This window comes from Amia ocellicauda, chromosome 12 (genome assembly GCF_036373705.1).
Source record: "Amia ocellicauda isolate fAmiCal2 chromosome 12, fAmiCal2.hap1, whole genome shotgun sequence".
Classification (NCBI taxonomy): Eukaryota; Metazoa; Chordata; class Actinopteri; order Amiiformes; family Amiidae; genus Amia; species Amia ocellicauda.
This window is the reverse complement of record NC_089861.1, coordinates 23,750,740-23,769,208: the sequence shown is the minus strand read 5'-3', so window position 1 is coordinate 23,769,208 and position 18,469 is coordinate 23,750,740. Positions and strand designations below refer to the sequence as shown.

At 44.9% G+C, this 18,469-nt stretch overlaps 2 protein-coding genes across 4 annotated transcripts; one reads left to right on the top strand and one right to left on the bottom strand.

Annotated features, from left to right (window-relative positions):
- The first annotated feature begins 2,296 nt into the window (after positions 1-2,296).
- rnaseh2c (ribonuclease H2, subunit C) lies at positions 2,297-6,755 on the top strand. Of its 3 annotated transcripts, none has more exons than XM_066718817.1 (6): positions 2,297-2,433; positions 3,273-3,462; positions 4,226-4,377; positions 4,534-4,646; positions 4,852-4,971; positions 6,001-6,755. In XM_066718817.1, exons 1-6 carry the CDS (start codon positions 2,430-2,432, stop codon positions 6,019-6,021), a joined length of 600 nt encoding a protein of 199 aa, XP_066574914.1. In that variant the 5' UTR covers positions 2,297-2,429; the 3' UTR covers positions 6,022-6,755. The 3 variants fall into 3 exon arrangements, with proteins under 3 accessions (XP_066574914.1, XP_066574915.1, XP_066574913.1); XM_066718818.1 differs by having other exon boundaries at positions 2,415-2,433; positions 3,333-3,462; XM_066718816.1 differs by lacking the exon at positions 2,297-2,433 and having other exon boundaries at positions 2,909-3,462.
- Positions 6,756-6,888: 133 nt separating this feature from the next.
- LOC136764613 (histone acetyltransferase KAT5) lies at positions 6,889-17,348 on the bottom strand. Its single transcript, XM_066718815.1, has 15 exons — positions 17,310-17,348; positions 17,127-17,193; positions 16,035-16,103; positions 15,089-15,360; positions 14,139-14,207; positions 13,666-13,836; positions 13,261-13,335; positions 12,506-12,568; positions 10,692-10,940; positions 10,276-10,365; positions 9,930-10,070; positions 9,531-9,624; positions 8,641-8,800; positions 8,291-8,372; positions 6,889-8,089 (listed from the first exon to the last, which is right to left on the bottom strand). The coding sequence occupies exons 1-15, from the start codon at positions 17,319-17,321 to the stop codon at positions 7,955-7,957; spliced, it is 1,749 nt and encodes a 582-aa protein (XP_066574912.1). The 5' UTR covers positions 17,322-17,348; the 3' UTR covers positions 6,889-7,954.
- Between the last annotated feature and the right edge of the window lie 1,121 nt (positions 17,349-18,469).

Below are 18,469 nucleotides of genomic sequence, written 5' to 3'. Positions count from 1 at the left end.
AACACTGAGAAGTGCCCAGTGTTGTTTGCTGAAGACAAGGGGTCAAATGTCACCCTTGCCTACTCTGCAGCCCCTTCTATGGCAACAAACAGGTTGATATTGGCAACCAAGCTGGGTCCGGAGCCATAGGATTGGGTAACAAACACCCCTGGAAGACTAAAGATTCAGAAAAGGGGAAAATGGTGTGGGGGGCCATACAGTAGGGGTTTATCTATACTCCTGTTTAAGCTCCCTGCACCCTGGAAAATAGAAAATACATACTTTTGCTTACTTTTAAAGGTTCTGCACTAACCAGCACTAATTGGGCAGAATGTGTACAGCCCATACATGATCTTAAATGGAGCCGTGTTGACGCCATTGATGCACATGGCCTCTGTGACAGTTTCTTTGGCTGCTCAGTTGTTTCCCCCTGCCAGACTCTGGATGTCCCTCCCTCCCTACCTCAGGAATGTCTCTTCTGTCTCATTATTTAAGACCAGACTGAAAGCTATCCTATTTGACCAGGACTACATTTTTTGTTGTATTTTTTTTTCTTGTTAGTAAAGCACCTTGAAGCTTTTTATTTTGTATTTGAGGCAATGTATATGACCTGTGTGGTCGATTGATGGATGGATTGATTGATTTACTTAAAAAAAAAATCTTGGTACCTTAAAAGAATGTGGTTCAAACTGGTCCTGGACTTCCCTGTTCCGTGGATCACACTAACAGCCAAAGGCGGCCATGCATATTAATTAATTATGTGGGTTTATTTCTCATCGGTAGGGGTTTTTGCTGGTTGAAAATTATTATATTAAAAGTGGGGGGCAGCACCTCAGAGAGAGTCTGTTCACAGCTGCCATTCTCTCTCTCTCTCTCTCTCTATATATATATATATATATATATATATATACAGACAGACACACACACATATATAAACACTGAAAACACCACCTACAAGCATATGTGCTCAATAAGGGATCTGGTGAGAGAGAATGTGGCACATTAAATTACTCACAGCCATCAACTACAAACACCGTTGTCAATACCATTATAAATATTTCGATGCTATAGTGGCTGTACATTGTTGTCCGAAGTATCTCAATATGTACAGAGCGGCTATATAGTGTAATGTGGGAACAGCCAGCCAGTAGTGTGAGTCTAATCTGACCGGCATTGGTCCAATACAGCACGTTAACGCAAAATCATTATTATTATATTATGAATAATAATAATAATAATAATAATAATAATAATAATAATAATATATTCGCGTGTGTCTGATGATCATTGTGTTGCAGTTATAAATGACCGAACATTAACATAATACTGACCATAATATGAACTAAACGGCTAGTCGATTTCTCTTTGGAAACAAATTAAGATTGTTTTATTAAAAATGTAGTCACTTCCAAATATTTTATGGAAAACCACCAATATTTATGATTTCGTCCTGGGTAAATAAAGAATAAAATGATCTGTTTGTGTCATTACTGTTTGACAATCCTTGATTAAAGTTGGTGGCTTTATCTAAACTTTCCAAATTAATTATGGTTTTCAGTGGGATTTTTTAAGTGATCGGGTGTGATTGTAGTGTTACGGTTGAATTTATTTGATTAGGTCGATATAAACATTTCTAGTGTGGGCAATACAGAAAAGTCGTTTAATGATGATTTAAAAATAAAATAACTAACATAAAATGTGGCTCTTGGTATATAGAACAAATTAAAACAAAGAAATGTGTGTGTGTGTGTATTCACTTAGTTTAATGAACAACTGATTATTAATCTTAACGAATAAACAAATAACACTTGTGTCAAGTTCAACTGTTTCAAATTAATAACTTTCTCGGAAGACTAAGGTACGGGAAGTTTCGGGCCAGTTTCGGACAACTGCTTTGTCCAGCCTGGGTACATCAGCAGGGTCAGGGGGTCAAAGCCGGAGAGCAAGAGACCATAATATAACACATATCACAGGATATGGAGTATACTGGTGATATTGTGCAATTCTGAGACTGCATCAGACAACTGAATCGCAGACCCACAAGTTGGATTAAGTACCTTAACACACCGAATCCAATACCATAAATTGAATGATTAAATTATTCAGTACAAGTTGTTTTAGTGGAAATAATAATTGTATATAAATATATATATTCTGCGAGTCTTAGTTCATCGGACATCTGTACATTTTATAAAACCTAACAACATGCACGAATTTTATTCCATACCTATATTTTAAGAGAGAAACGGCTAGATTGCGTCGGATGCGTGTAATGCAAAGCCCCAAAATACCGTGGAGAACAGACACTAAAAAAAAGTCTGGACTGCAGTCTGCACTCCGTCGCCAAGACAAACACTGCACAGCGCCCGCTAATGGGATCAAATTATAGCGAGTCTGTGGAAGAATCCCCAACACCTGCAGCGCCCCGTGCCTGAACACGGACCTTCAGCATGCGTAAATCTCTTTTTATGTACTTTTTCCACTTGCTTTTCTTCTGGTTTAAATTCACGGCCGCAGGAAGCAATTTAGTGTGTGTGCGTGGGGGGGTGGGGGTCGAGGTCGCCAGCCGCCTGTCCCGACCCAGATGTGGCTGTACTCCGGCGCACAGCTGTGTCACTTTTGGGGAACAAACGAGGTGTTAATTTCTTTCCTTGTTAACTCGGGTTGACGGCGCTAAAACCAGCCAGTGGTCATTAATTAGCCCCCATTCAGACGCGGCCCCAAATCGCTAGGTGTAAATTGCACTGCCGTGGGGGCGCGCCGGGGCGCCGCGGGGTTCACGCATGGCTCTGAAGGGCGGCGTGCGTGGACGCTGCGTGGGCCATGGGAGTCGGGAAGCGGGACGTGCAGGGAAGAGGCGGGCGGGATGGGTTTAAGGAATCCGATTGGGAATTTGCATGCACACGACTGGCAAAGCCCATCTCCTGATGAGACCACAATCCGAAATACACGGGGAAACGCGATTCAACATTGTGTTTGTTGATTTTCGATCAAATACTTAAAAAAAATCATAGAAATACATATATCAACCAAGTTACTATTATTCATAGACCGAGTTGTAGGATACCGCATTTCAATCACGCAGGCTAGTTATGGGTATAGCTATATAATATTGCATTTGATGGGTTCTGCGAGGAAATTGATAGTGGGCTGATAACGACGCTCATTACCCCTGAGCTGCTTAAGTGTTCACCTGCTAATACTACTACTAGCCTACAAATAATCATCATCATCAGCCATACATACATAGACACCGCACTGTGTGTTTGCACGCCTGCTAATGTATCGAGCAGATCACGTCCAGAGACGCAGCAGCGGCCTGTCACCTGACCTCTTGTGGCCAAAACCCACAGCGCGCCCGGCCGCGGCGCTCCTGCAGCCTGATGGCCAAAGACTACCTTTCCCAGAAGTCATCGCGAACAAACAACTTCCGGCGCCAGGAGATGACGCGCTGTTGTCATTTCAAGAAGCAGCGCGGCAAAGGTACTGTAGCAAGAGCGTCCGTATTTACATGAATGCAGCAATACACAAGTACAGAGGCAACTTTCACTACTGTGTATATACATGACTTGTTTAAGATCGCTTCGTCTTTAGCTTAAAGCCAGTACAAGGACGCCGTGTTTTGAATGAAGTGAAAGAGCGTTATTCCTCGCTTTGTGGTTTCCGTTGTTTATGTTCTTGGGCTGCTTGTTGTTGTTGTTTTTACCAATAAAGTTTACAATATTTGATAAATCTTAAATATACTATTTTTACACGAGCACTCACTGCTTATTGCATTTGTAGGGTTGCTTTATATTTCATATATTTTATATGTCTGAAAAACCAGGACATTGTTATATTTAAATGTCATACTTTTTCCGTTAGGACGTCCGACAACAATATGCATTTACTACTTGTACACAGAGCCACGTTGAACGTTTTGTTAACACGTTATTTTAGAACAGCTACATAAATAACTAATACACTTGATTGTTATACATTGGTTTACCGTACAACAAACGCTGGTGTTTAAATCATATGCCTTTTAATTAAATTGTATTTACTGCACTTTGATTCTTGTGAAAACTATAAGTCACCCTTAAGAAATACTAATCAGTACAAAATCCCATCAGCACACATCCCAGTACAGATGAGCTAAGGAGTCACAGAGCATCACTGAGGTGCCCTGGAGTGGGGTGGGCATTGCCGCAGTGATCTGTTTGGGGGGATCCCGGTTGTGTCTGAATGGGGGCTGGTGTTTTTCCAGGATGTCTGGCAGCGGAGTGGTGCGAGTGGAGCTGGGAGGTGTCTCCCGGGCGGACAAGGAGCCCATCCACCTCCTGCCCTGCGAGATCGAGCACGACGGCCAGGCCAGCGTCAGCCGCTACTTCACCCCCGCCATCAGGGAGAGTAAGAGTGGTGAGTGGGACAGGATGATGGCACTTGGCAAGAGAGCAAGGGAGACAAATTGTTCCTTTTTCACTCTTTGAGAAGGAGTAAATAACCTGCTGTGTTGGTCTGTGGTGTGAAGAGCACCGTCACACCTGTAACCTGTTCTGCTCTCTTCCTCCGCAGAGATGAACACCACGTTCCGAGGGCGTGGCCTCAAAGGTCAGGAGGTCAGGTGTCCACCGGGCTACTCCGGCCTCGTGTTTAAAGAGGACCACAAGCCTGTCTCGGAAGAGGAGGTGAGATAAGTGACACAGCTGCTAGATGGGAGATTCCCTGCAACTTTAACCACGTCCTCCTTAACCTTCCAGATTCCAGAAACACTTTAAAACCCTACTGTAGCTTCCCGAGAAATCTAGATTCCCCCGTTTTATTTCAGTGTATTTAAATAAACATCTAATGCTGCAGCACAACTCTGATACACAGTGATCTTCCCCCCTCCAGGAGAGGTCGCTGAGAGTCAGGTCTGTCTTCAGCAAAATCACCTACTGGAACCTGGAGACTCCGCCCTCCTCCGATGACGGCGTGGTCATGGCGATGAGCTGGCCGGCCATCGCAGAAGCGGTGAGCACTCCCCTGTCCAGCCTCTGTTCTCCACCGGCATCAGGCCAAGACCTGGAGAGGGTGCAGGGGGGTTTAATGAGAGTTAGATACAATACACACATCTACGGTTCACCCACCATGACTTGAGTGTCTTGATGCTACATTGGATGTTTTTTGTTGTCTTTTTAACTGCGAAAGCTACACATGCCAGGCGGCTGTAGGGGAGTATCTATGCATCTTGCTGAGCTAGGTTAGACCTCGTTGGTTTTATTACTGGTACAGTCTGAACCGTTGTCTTTGTTGTAACTGCCAGAAGGTGGAACTAAGTGGACTGGGCCTCGGTGGGCAGGTCATTCCACCACTTAGGGGTGAGGGTGGAAAAGGAGCAGCTCTGGAGGAAGGGGAGGGGGCACAGTGAGTCGGCTGGTGCAGGAGGGCCGGAGAGGTCTGGAGGGAGTGTGAGAAGGACTGTAGGTAGCTCGGAGCGGTCGAGGTGTAGTAAGGAACGCGAGTTTGGAAATGGATGAATAGATCTGGGGTGATCAAATCATTTTACTGAACTTCAGTTAATTGAAACCAAAAATTAGATGTTTTTGAGGGGGAGGGAGGTGCATTTGAACTTAATGCTGGCCAGTGTCACCATTTATTATTTTGTCAGCACCTACTTGTGTTTTCGCTGCTGGGTCGCACGCACATGGAAGCTGTAGTGGCCACCTCTCCCATCTTTCCATACAGAGGGAGGAATGGCAAGACAGCGACACCAAGGGCGGTGCATGACCCTTATTCTATAATGCAGGAAGTATCCCAACAACACCGGACCGATACAGTGAGACACTTCTCTCAGACGTAGTGCTGCGCACATTTGAGAAGGAGCTCTTCTCTGATTTAAAACTGACACACCAGCGCTGGGAGATCCAGTCAAAAAAACTGTTAGTGCCAGTTAGCGCAGCTTCAGTGCTGTGGCCCAATACAGGCTTATGACTGGTGTCGTCTCTGATGTACTCGTCTCTGCACTGAAATGATCCCCCTTTCCTCTTCTGTCCTCCCCAGATCCACGGGCCTGTTGAGTAAGAGACGCCCTACAGAACTGACTGCACACAGCAGCAGAAGACCGTTAACCCCCCACCTCCCTACACACACTGGTGTGTTGTGCATTTAAACAGCCTTGTATTGATATGCATATAGCAGATTTCTCCCCAGTACTTTTTTTTATTCCTTTTTAAATGTAGTCCCTCTCAGAAACTGCGTCTTGAGTCAATTCTGATTTACTCCATTTGTGAGGCATGTAAATGGGAGCTGCTGCTGCAATGGGTGTTGTATCCAGTCTGCCACAGGAGGCCTAAGCAGAAAACTGTCTGATCTGTTGCAGAGAGCGAGCGCTGATGATCTGGGGTGAAACCAGCAGAATCTTTTACTACAGTGAGATTAATCTCAAGGGCCTCCACGGTCAGGTAGATTTGCCTGTCTGGTGTGTAACTAGCAGAAACTCCCCCCCGTCACTTTACTGTTTTCTATAATACCATCCTCTAGGCATCACCTCTGTAATGTTTTTGAGTTTTTTTTTCTTTCTTTTAAATAAATATGGTAGCTCTCCCCCATTCCTGTAAATAAGACTCAAACTCAAACTCAGGGTGGGTGGCTCGGCCCAGTCCTGCCACAACCGCCTGGGGTCCTTTAGTGCAGGAGCTGGTGGAAAGCTGTCTCAGCCGGACGTGTCAAGGGAGGAGGCAGGTTGTTTGCAAACAGAGGCCAAGCCAAGCTGTGCGTCACCTTCATCTCACTGATTAAAATAAATCTTATAAAAACCTTGGTTATCTACTTAAAATGTGAGAGCTGTACCTTTTACACAACTACTGCCTGCTGAAGGTGGGAGGGAGGGCTTCACAATGACGACTCCTACAGGGAGTGCAATACAAAAATATGCTTCCAGTGCAAAAGTAGGGTGTGATGTCATGTTTTATTAAAAGGCATGCTATATTTTGAGGTGTTTTTGCTTTTTCTTAAAAAAAAGTTATTTCTGATATTTTTATAAACCAATAATTCACGCTTCATTATATCAAAAACAAAACTGTACAGATCACTAAAATTTACATTCTTGTAACAGTTCCACATGGCTTTTTTTTTTTTTTTTTTTTCAGTCAACAGGACCTAGTTCCCTCTGCATTTGAATCTCACACACAGCAACACCATGTCATACAAACAGGAGGGACAGACACGGGGGTCCGGGGGCCACTGTGGTGGACGGGGGTCTCTCGAGGGGGTTTGCAGTGTGCGTGAAAGGATGATACACTTTAGTAGAGGACGGACCTGCAGTTCAGAACTGGAGACACAATTACAATAACAAGACCTCTCCGCACAGAGTCAGACAGCGCTGGGCTCGACCCGGTGTGGGAATGAAGAGAGTCGATACTGAACAAGCCGGAGGGGGGAATGTGGACATGGACACGAGTTGGTTAAAGTGGCAACATTTCTAGACAATCGTTAACATTTTCATTGTCGACAAAATTAAAGAGTCCATATAATGACTTGATGCACTTGTATTGAATGGGGGGGGGACTTCCCTTATGTCCTGACAAGTGCAGTTTCACTGATATCTTCCTCATATAAATATACATATCTATATATCTATATATATATATACACACACACACACAAATGCATGATACATTACAATACACCGGTTTACACAATCTTGATTACAAAGTCTGTACACGTGCCTCCCCAGATTTAAAAAACAACACATTTGTTTATACACGGGGTAGAGAGACCTAGACACTGACCGCACATTCATTCAGGTGGGAGAGGGGAGTGACAATCGGGCTCCTTCAACATCCACAACATTTGTATATCAGGAAGTCCAGGTCCGAGACCAGCCAGTGCTCGCCTGACTTCCCAATAGACGGGTGTCCGCAGCCCCCCGGGGTCCTCAGCGCTGCCAGCAGCAGTCCAGTGTATCGAGCGGGGTCCGGCCAGCCCGGGGAAAAGACCAGGATGGTAGTGTCATTCACCACTTTCCCCTCTTGCTCCAATCCTTGGGGGTGAAGTGTAAGCATTTGGGGTCAATGCGGAGGTGGCGCTTCTGCATGGCCCTCTCATGCCCCTCCACTATGTCCTCGGACAGCGTGAGGATGTACTGGCCCTGGGCAGAGACAGACAGTCGCAAAACGGCAGGGAAAAAAATCAAACAACTTTAAATATATTCCTGTGAATCATCATTTAAAAAGTCTAGACATGTTTTTTGCCCCTCAATGTAATAATAAATGCACACATACACACACAGTGCATTTAGGTTCCTGACTGCTGGAGGGAAGGACTGTATTCAGTAACACCAACATCTCACCTTGTAGTAGTTGATCAAGTTGAGGTACTGCAGAGTGGAGATGACATCCTCTTTCTTCACGCTGGTTATTTCGCTGATCTCACTAAAAACAGACCACAAACAAAATGGCCGCTCACATCAGGGTATACGCACACAGAGCCGAGCGGTCCGCCTCTCCCCAGCGGCTTCTCCTAGAACCGAAGCCAAGGCATCAGGCCAAGCGGACCAGATTAAATACATCAGTCTGTGAGAGCCGCTCTGGAAACCCCACCCCCAGGACCCCCCAGCCAGCCTCCTGCTCTGGCCAGTGCCCTGTACACAGACTTGTTCTGGGTTAGAGCTCATTTCAGGAGGCAACCTAAGACACTCACTTGATTGTGATCTGCGGTCGCTCTCCATTGTCTGACTTCAGGTCCATGAGGATCTCCAGGATGGTCTGGGACCAGTAGCTACGGTAGGACAGCAGCCCCAGGTCAGACAGGGGCTTCTCGGGGGTGCCGGTCTTGCCCTCCACCTTGGACAGCTCATAGCCTGCAAAGAGACAGACAGTCCACTGAGGAAGAGCACACCACCACAGTCCCGAAAACTTTATACACTGCAAATGACAGGGCTTGGGGTCCTAAATGGACTTGCTGGAGACGGTACAAGAAGGGCGAAAAGGTGCAAATAAACATAAATACATTAAAAAAAGGATTCCTCTCATTTTCAAATACATTCAAGAATAAAGAATTCCAAAACCATTTTCAAAAGACAGTGAAGTGTACCATGTCTCTGCACCCTGCTTAAAATGCACACCTACATTTATATATCTGTCTAGCTTTTAACCCGATTCACCCTCGAATGTGCAGTGAGCTCTAGGGCAGTGGTTCTCAGGCGAACTGTTCCAACCAAATGCTCAATTACTTAATTGAACCCTTAACTGAAATAATGTCCTAAATCAGAGGCTTTAATTATTGTAAACAGTAGGGCTTTTAAGTATAGAATTGTATAAAGAACTTAAAGAATCAACTCTTTTATTTTACAATTTAAAATCTAAGCAGATTGATACTTCAATTAAGGGTTCAATTAAGTAATTGAGAGCTCAGTTGGAACAAAAACCAGCAGGGAAGGGGGTCCAGGGTTGGGAACCATTCTCAGTGTCAAAAGGGCCAAGACATTAGTGCACAAGTGCACATTCTGCAGAAGGCTAAAATAAACCGCTCTCAGCAGGGGGGCGGAGTCGCTGCCCTCGACTCTGGGGCCGACACAGTAGAGCACGTACTGAATTCAATCAGCAGTTTGCCGTATCCCCTCCGCTGGTAGGGCGGCAAGGTGAGGATGCAGGCCACGTTGTAATCTTCCGTCGACTCCTTTTCCTAAAAGAGATAAAATGGAAAGAAAATGTCAGACTCCACACATATACCCATTATTTACCCTTTATTCAAGTCTACCGAGCACACGTTCACCCACTCACAATAACCACCAGACCGAGGCTATCACGTAGCGACACAAAATAAAATTAATTGAAACATACAGACAACAGATACAGATTTTTATAAACTGAATTCACCCCCAGGTGCATAAAAAGGGGGCAGGGGGCAGAGGCGTGTGAAATGGAGTCAATCAGGCCACACACACAGCACAGTTCACCGCAGGACAGATTCCCAATTTTCGCGGTTACCTTAGAGAAGTAGCCGACGATGTGGAAGCCCTTGGTGTCGTACTCGGTCATGACGTAGAAGAGGAAGGGGTCCGTGTCGTAGTACAGGGTCTTGTGGTCCAGGAAGCACTTGGCCAGCAAGCACAAGTTCTGGGAGTACGTCTATAGAGAGGGAGGAGGCAGAAAAACGTGTCACTGCTTTACATTCACCGACTGTTCAAGTAGGGGGGAATGTTCGGTGCTGGCCTGTATACTCGGCACCTTCCTTCTCCGTGTTGAACCCCCGAAATCTAGGTGCAGGTTTCAGATGGGGGGGGAGTTTTAGATTCCAAACAAGGGCACATCGAAACTGGCACCGGAGGCTCACCTTGTTCTTCCGGCCGTCTATCTCGAAAAAGGAGATGGTGCCCTTCCTGTAGATCTCGTTCCCGGGGGGGTGACGCAGGTTGCACTTGGTCTGGGGGGGGGGGGGGGGGTTGGGGGTGGGGTTTGGCGAGACAATGAAGAATTCAGTTTGGGTGGCATTGTGCAGTAGCAGTCAGGCCTCCGGCTTCTGGAGCAGAAGGTTGTGGGTTCGATCCCAGGGGGGGACACTGCTGTTTTACCCTGGATTCTGTATGTAGATTGCTCCCAGTACAAACCCAGCTGTATAAATGGGTAACTATGTCAAAATAATGCGATATAGTGTAACAATTTTAAGTCTCCCCAGATAAGAGTGTTTGCTAAGAAAACAAACAATATTAAAACTCGGCACGCAGCGCAATGCATCATGGGATCACGTACCAGGTGCCGCTGGAGACACTTGAGGCTCTTGAGGTACTTGAGGCAGAACTCGCACAGGTAGAGGATGGGCAGGGCGGTGAGCTCCTGCGGGTAGGGCGAGAAGTACCAGGGCTTGAGGCGGTGGCGGCCCAGCTCGATGCAGTCGATGTTCTTCATGCGTGTGATGATGTCATCGTGGCTGCGGTCCGACACCAGACTGCCGGTCATGCGAGGCGCCGAGGGGATCCCGTCCGAACTGTCCTGGGAGTCCTGGACAGAGACTGGACATGAGTCACTCTGGGGATGGAAGGGGGTAAGGGGGGGTAATCCACTATAGAGTATATGAAGTGCATCTCCACCATCGCATGTACATAGAGGGCAGTAAGCTGCAAGGCCAATCCACTTCGCCCATATCCACTGCCTGATAACAGATTTTCTATTTTAAATACTAAATATTTCCCCATCATATGGTACTAAAGTCATTTAAACTCGCAGTGTGAGGTTGGCCGTGAAATAAGCATGGGGGTTTCTGGTTTTCCACGCCATCTGCAAGCCTTGGGAGGGGATTGCGTTGGAAGAGAGACAAGGCCACCCTATACAACGAAGGGGGAGATAAGCATTGCCTCCCATGCATTGCAATGTGTAAGGGCTGTCCTGTCGCAGAGCTACAGGCAAAATGTAAAATAAAGAAACATTTTTTTTATTTTTATTTTCATTCAGGCGTATGTCTATTAGTCTTTTGGAAGCAAACAGGGTAAGCAAAAGGTGTTGTACACAAGAGCTAACCCCAGCCTTTAAGGAACCTCACCTTTGCTGCTTTAAACAGCGGCAGTTGAGGGAATGAGCGAATTGATTTCTGGAACTGTCCCCTTCTGCCTAATTTAACAGCCTGTCCGAGCTCCGGGGTAGATCTCTAAACCAGAAACCAGAATTCCTTACTTATTCCAGGCCACCGCACAACTCATTGTACCATTGTTACAGTTGTTTATTGTTCAGATTCGTGTAAGAAACTTGGCTTTGAAGTTCAAACGGACGGATGTGGACGTGGACATGGGCATTACTCTTCTGTTGGTGGCAGAGAGCAAGTAAAAGGAAGTCAGGCTTCAAATATAGTGAAGAAGCTGCATTGAAAGTCCCGAGGAATAGTCTGGTGAAGGCGTCACACACAACACAGCCCGTCAACAGCAGGACAGAGCAGTAAGATGCTGGACATTAACTCACTGTATTGGGCATTAGAAATGGTCAGTGCTCCAGGGCCCAGACCCAGGGTTTCGGGACTGCTGCTTTTTCAATTGCTTCAGTAAAACGACCAAAAAGACTTAAAACAGAGCAAACGCTAGCAAGGACTGCTTAACAAAGCTTTCGTACATTTGTATGCCTTTTTCACCTCAAGTGAACCCTGCAGTTCACAGTGCGTTTTTAAATCAATACACCCCTTGGACATATATATAAAAATAAATATGTATTATAGAATGCAAGGTGCAGGGAAGTTTGCAGCTTTGCAGTCTGTCCATCAACATGCACACAGTCTTTATTATGTGCAGCACGTGACCTTCAAAGCTTGCTTGTGCGTTTTACACTCCCTAGCTGCCGGGTCAATTCCAGTTTTCCCCCCATTTCCTATTCCATGTGCAATTCCTTTCTGATTCCAGTCAAGTCAAGAAAAGGGGGAATTGGAACTGAAGAAATGGGGAATTGAACCCGCAACCCTGCCGTGGCAATCTGATTCGCAGCAGTCCCAAAGCTCAGAGCCCAGAGCCCCCGGGTAGATTTCCAACCCTGCGCACACAGTCCCCAAAAACCACACTGCAAGTAACGAAAAAGCAGGAACGGACCTCTCCAGGGGGCAGATAGACACTGGGACATCGGGGGGCGATATTCTGGAAAACCTTTATAATCTAGCAAAAGGAGACACAATGGTTGCAGGCTTGGACATCGTTTTTTCGGGAAAAGGCAAGATTTTTAGAAACAAAACAAAACATCATCAAAGTCAACATTCATCAAAGTCAATAGTCATCAGAGCAGGGTGGTCTCTGCTGGGCCTGGCCTCTTCAGAGCAAAAAACACATACAACTCTGCTTTCTCCAACTCTAACCATTCAAAAACAGCCAAAACAAAAAAAAATGGCACAGCATCAAGCTGAGGACCTGATGGTCAAATTGTCACTGCCAATGCTTACATTCATTTGTGCATCCAAGACCGTAACAACCCTCGTAGCGTTGCTTCGCCTGTTTTTTTTGTATGGTTGTTTTTTCTGTTTTAGGTTTGTAATGCTAATTTAAAAAGCATTACTGCAGCCAACATTAGACCATGCCAGCTGAGGAGAATTCACATCCATTCAAATACACCCTACACAGACATTCGAGCAGGGGACAAATGTCCGAGTGGGGGATAGGAAAGTGGAATTTCCTCAAAAGGGTTCCAGGCCGCCCGGATCTCTAGAGAAGACGCGGGACCTTCCATGCCGGATCATTAGAGCCCCTAGGTTCTCCCTCCCAAGCTAGGCCCGAGCTCCAGGGCAGGAAATCTTCACTATGAAATGACAATATACACTCCCACCTCCACCATTAAAAGGGAAAATGGTGCCTACCTCATCCGTGCCCACGCAGTTCGCTTTCCTCTTCCTCCCAGGCTGAGAAGGAATAAGACGCCGGGCTGTACCATTCTGAGGGGACAGGGGACATTGGACGTTAGGAAGGAAATAAAGATGGATACAAAAATAAATTAAGCACTACCACAGTCGAGTCATCCAAGGTACTGGACGATATATGCAGCCATCATTAGACGTTGAAATTGACAAAAACGGTACGGGGGGGAAAAAATTCCATATATTATAATACACTGATGTCAGGAGCAATACTGAGGAAAAACTATAGTCACTATATACACAGATTAATACGAGATTGTATTGTCCTTTGCCTTGCACATATGCAGAGACTGTGGGGATGAGGAGGCGCCCCCAACCTCTCAACAAGGTCAGAGCCGGATAACCAACCGTGGTGAGCGACCCCAGCTGCTCGTGGTCCTCACGGCCGGAGGACTTGGGCCCAAAGGTGGCTGCGGGGTAAACAGAGGCCTGCGTCGCTTCTGTAGAGCTGGGGAGAGAGGGCACCGGGGTCGCCGGGGACACCTGCGTCGCCAGGGAAACGGACTCCGCCTTCCTCTTCTGAAAGCAGAGAGAGAGAGAGAGAGAGAGAGAGAGAGAGAGAGAGAGAGAGAGAGAGAGAGAGAGAGAGAGAGAGAGGTTAGCAGGTGGGAAACTGCAAGAGTACAAACAGACTCAGCAGAACGGCACAAACTGTAGAAGTGCACGAGTTACTAGAGACAAGGAGGCGTTTTTGGATTGTACGTCTCAAACTCGGACTCTCTAAGCGAATTATTTATTTACTTTGAGCTTTACAGTACAAAGAAGAAATGTTTTAATTTTTTTTGGGGGGGGGGAATTGAATGAGTAAATTGAAGTGGTACCGGCGTGGGGACGGTTTTGCCTCTGGATGGAGCGGTTGCAGTTTGGAGGCTAAGGTCTAGACTCTTCCTCTGTATGTGAAGAGAAAGGAGTGTTACTGACAGACATACACACACTGAATGCACTACTGCTGCTCAAAACACACAACTGCCACTTTACGTCCAATAACAGTGAGAAGAAAAACACACACACACACACACACACACACACACTTTCTTTAAGTTAATAATTTTACTAAATCAGGAAAATAAATCAAACAAGGATGTCTATTGTCTTCATTGACTATTAACTGAAGAAAATTACATTTTACCATTCAGCCAGAGGGGCAGAAATCAGACAGTGGGCTACAAATCGCATATTTAGACTGAGGTCAGGAGATGCCAGACAAACACAGGGCATTCCTCGGACTGTGTGTTAATTGTATAATTAGCATTTTCCAAAATGGAGCAATGAGTAAAGTTAAAGATATTTTTGCTGCTTAGGCAATATCACACACACCTATTTAAACACAGATAAAGCAAAGAAAGCTGGGCAAACGAGGGCTTTTGCACGGTCACATATATATGAAAATAAAAATAGGCTTAAAACTTTTCAACACAAATCTGCATAAGCACGATTGACAGGTCGAGAGACTCCAATCATAAAAGCACTTTCAGCGAGTTCTGTCCACAATCCCCTACCAAAGCCAAATGCCGTTTCAAAGTCATGTTCAAGTTCACTGTTAACCTTAAAAAAACAATATGAAAATGTTACAATTACAGAGGACTAGATTTCAGATAAAAGCACTCTGAAAGAGGACAGCAGTGTAAGAAGCCCCCGTGCGGATGAACAGGCATGCCCCCAGTGCACAGTACAGAATTAAGTGTGACAATCATGTGGACTGAGCTGTCAGCAGCCCCAAGCACATAAGAATCGAAGTGAGGCGAGATCGCCTTCTATGGTTCTACCAAACCTGAGCAGGCTGCAGCACCGGAAAGTCAGGGGAGCTCTGGCCCTTCTCCCGCTCAGTCAGGGCCCTCTGCTCAGCCGGGGTCTCCGGTTGAGGCGGCCTGGGGGTGGGGCGGGAGCCGGCTCCGGCCGCTCTTACCACGTCTCTCTCCGGGGAACTGGGCCGTGAGCCGGGGAGCCCGTTCTTGGTGGGCGTCTTGGCCTCTTTTTTGGGGAACTGGAGCTTCTTCAGGTCCAGCCTGTCGGGAGTCACCCATTCGTCCAGGCGCTTGTTAACTGGGAAAGAGAGACACCAATGGACGGGTCTGGGGAAAACAGCTTGTACATCTGACATCTTTTCATTTTTTACTGGCTGTACGGTGTTCTGTTGTGGGCGGGGCTATACCGGATTACTCTGTGTTTATTGGCTATTGAAGCGAAGAAAGGGGCTGGATTACATCACAATTTTGACCCACCCGCAAATACTCAACCTACAAACCTGTACATCAGAGTGCTTACATTTCTGATGAGAAAAAAAAGTTGATGACAATGAAGCTGCAATGGAGTACAGATTTGTCTTTTTTTTGTTTGTTTGTTGCAGGTGGGACTAAGTTTTGACTGAATCCCAGCCAAGATTATGAAAGCAATTTTAGCCTGGAGGTGTTCAGAGGACGTCAATTAGTATGTAGTCCAAGTATGTCCAATTTTAATAAAACACTAGACAATTATTTCAACTCTAAAGAGATTGTTATTATGCCTCAGGATGGCACAAGAATGGCTTTTAACATATTACATGGTGTTATAATAAATAAAAGTAAGATTGTGTAGAATTTAATTATTTTAAAAATCAGTACAAGTTACAAGGGAACAAGGTGGCTTTGCAATTCAGCCATTTTAAGTGTCTAAGGAAGGTGAACACCACATAAGACGACTTGTTAAGTGTCAGAAGCCGCCCCGTGTATAATACTCACAGTCAATGTAGTGAACATAATAAAGCTTTCTCCCTGTGATCTCCTTCACACTGAGAATTTCGGCCAGTGCTAGAGAGAGAGACAACAGTGTTAGTGACAACAAGAATATATTAAACAATCTTCCACATTGAAGGCAATAATGCCCCACCTTACACTAACTCAACCTGGTCATAAATACCCATCTGTTTATCAAGTTTATAAAGCATAGACTTCATAAAATGAACAAGGAATCGTGTTTTAAGAGAAATCAACGTGTAAATCTACCCCACATGAAGGTATAAGATTCATTGTTCATTCATTGGACGGTGAAGAAATTGCAACAAAACAGTGATTTATATTGTGTAAGATTAGAGGACACCTGAAGCAGTAGGCAAACTTAAATCCCAGTAAATATAAGACAACCCCATAGTGCATGTCATCGTCTTATGGGACAGTCCTCCGATACGAGCAGCCTGCACGTCTACATCATGTACATGTCAATCATCTGTACAACCGCAAGAGCTACGGCAATCAGCAACAAGACGCCGGTTGTAGGGTTTCTATATAGACATTACGCCACCCCGGTGCAAAGTACATTCATCCGATATTGCATGTGGTGTCCAGAGCTTGACAAAATATGAATTGCACTATAAGATACTGGTGTGTGTTTGTCGCACTGTTTCCTCGCGTTTTAAAATGCATGCAAGTCGCTTTAGATACCGGCGTGTTACAAATGAATGAACAGTATCTACATGTAGCTATATCTATAAAGGAATATATATGCATTTAAATAGAAATAAAACTAAGCGATCGATGACAACACATCTGTATATGACGTACCCACGGACATGCATGCTTTATTGTTTTTGTTTTGACGTCTTTATTGTGGCAGATGTCATTTCATTGCCGTATTGTTTGTAAGTCGTGCGCCCCGCACTGCTGTCTATCTGCACTGGGGCTGGATGAACAGCAGTCACTGCACCGGTGCTTCACACTAACAAAAGCACTGTTGACATCAGTGGTCGCATCCTATAATCGCAGGCTGCTGAGCAAACGCGGCGCTGGTCCCCAGACCCCGCCATGACACACGCTCCTCCGCGGAGCGATACTCACGCCACTCATCCTCGTTCTCCTGGTTCTTCCGCAGGACCGGGAGCCGGCAGCCCTCGATAATCTCCACCTGTGGGCAAGAAACGGGTTAACAATGAACCAGCGGGCATTGTATAATCTGGACAAGGCCGACATGACAACAGCTGAGACCGAGCAGGCGGCACAGGCCACTACAGAACACCTTACCGTGTCAGCCATCTTGATTCTCTGAACACAACAAGCCGAAAGGCACGGAAGGACTCCAAGAGTCAGAGAGTGTCCGCGTAGCGCCTGACGAAAACAATAAATAACAAAACAAACAAAAACGTTGAAATGCTATGCAGTCATCCATCAACAAACCTTTTAAATAATATTTGATATACAAATAATTCATTAAGAGTGCTGTTTTATTTCTTCTTGAGGAAAGGCATATAAGTGGGAACCTATTTTTAAAAGACCGTAGGTGAGAAGTAAAGCGCCAGGCCATGTAGGGTCCTGCAACTAATGTTTCTTTATACATTTTATTTGTATTCAAATACACACAGAACACGTAAATAACTCCAACCGGAATTAAAAATGTATATATTGGACAGATATGTTTATTATAGCAATAGTTTACTATAATTGTTAATACATTCTATGTTATAATATGTCGTTGTTGTTGCCTAAATTACACGACTGGCCAACCATTTAAACAATTTTAGTGATCAGTTGGGTCCTTTTGTATTTAATCTATATTTTACCTTCCCCAACTAGTGGCTCAAATTAAACTTGTTTTTTCATCATGAGCATCATTTTTTTTTTTAATAGTTGATTTTAACAAATTATCTGAGAAAAATACGTTTAAACAATCATAAAAGGCGTTGGAATACTTTTGCAGATAATACATGTTTGCACGAATGGGGAAATTGAAACCCTTTGAACCTCATCTGACAGAATGATCCTGAATACAAAATCATACAAACACAAGCTGAAGTGATTTCTATCATTTCTATTTGGGAAATATAAAGCTACAAATTAGAGATCACATTTCATAATTAAAAACATTTGATTACAAGCATAACATGGAAAAACACATTCAAAAGTTTCATAATGTGGGTTCCAATCAGTGTTGTTTTCTTTTTGTGTGTCATGTTTTTTGTGTTACGACCCGTAACCCAGAAAAAAAAATATTAGACAGAAAATAGAGGAGCATCTTAATGAAAAACATATTCTTGGAGATAGTCAACATGGGTTTAATGAGGCAGATCATGTCTTATGCAACATTCAACCGCAGCTGTAGATCATGTGAAAGCATATGATATGATATACTTAGATTTTCAAAAAGCTTTTGATAAGGTTCCACACCAAAGACTGATCCTCAAATT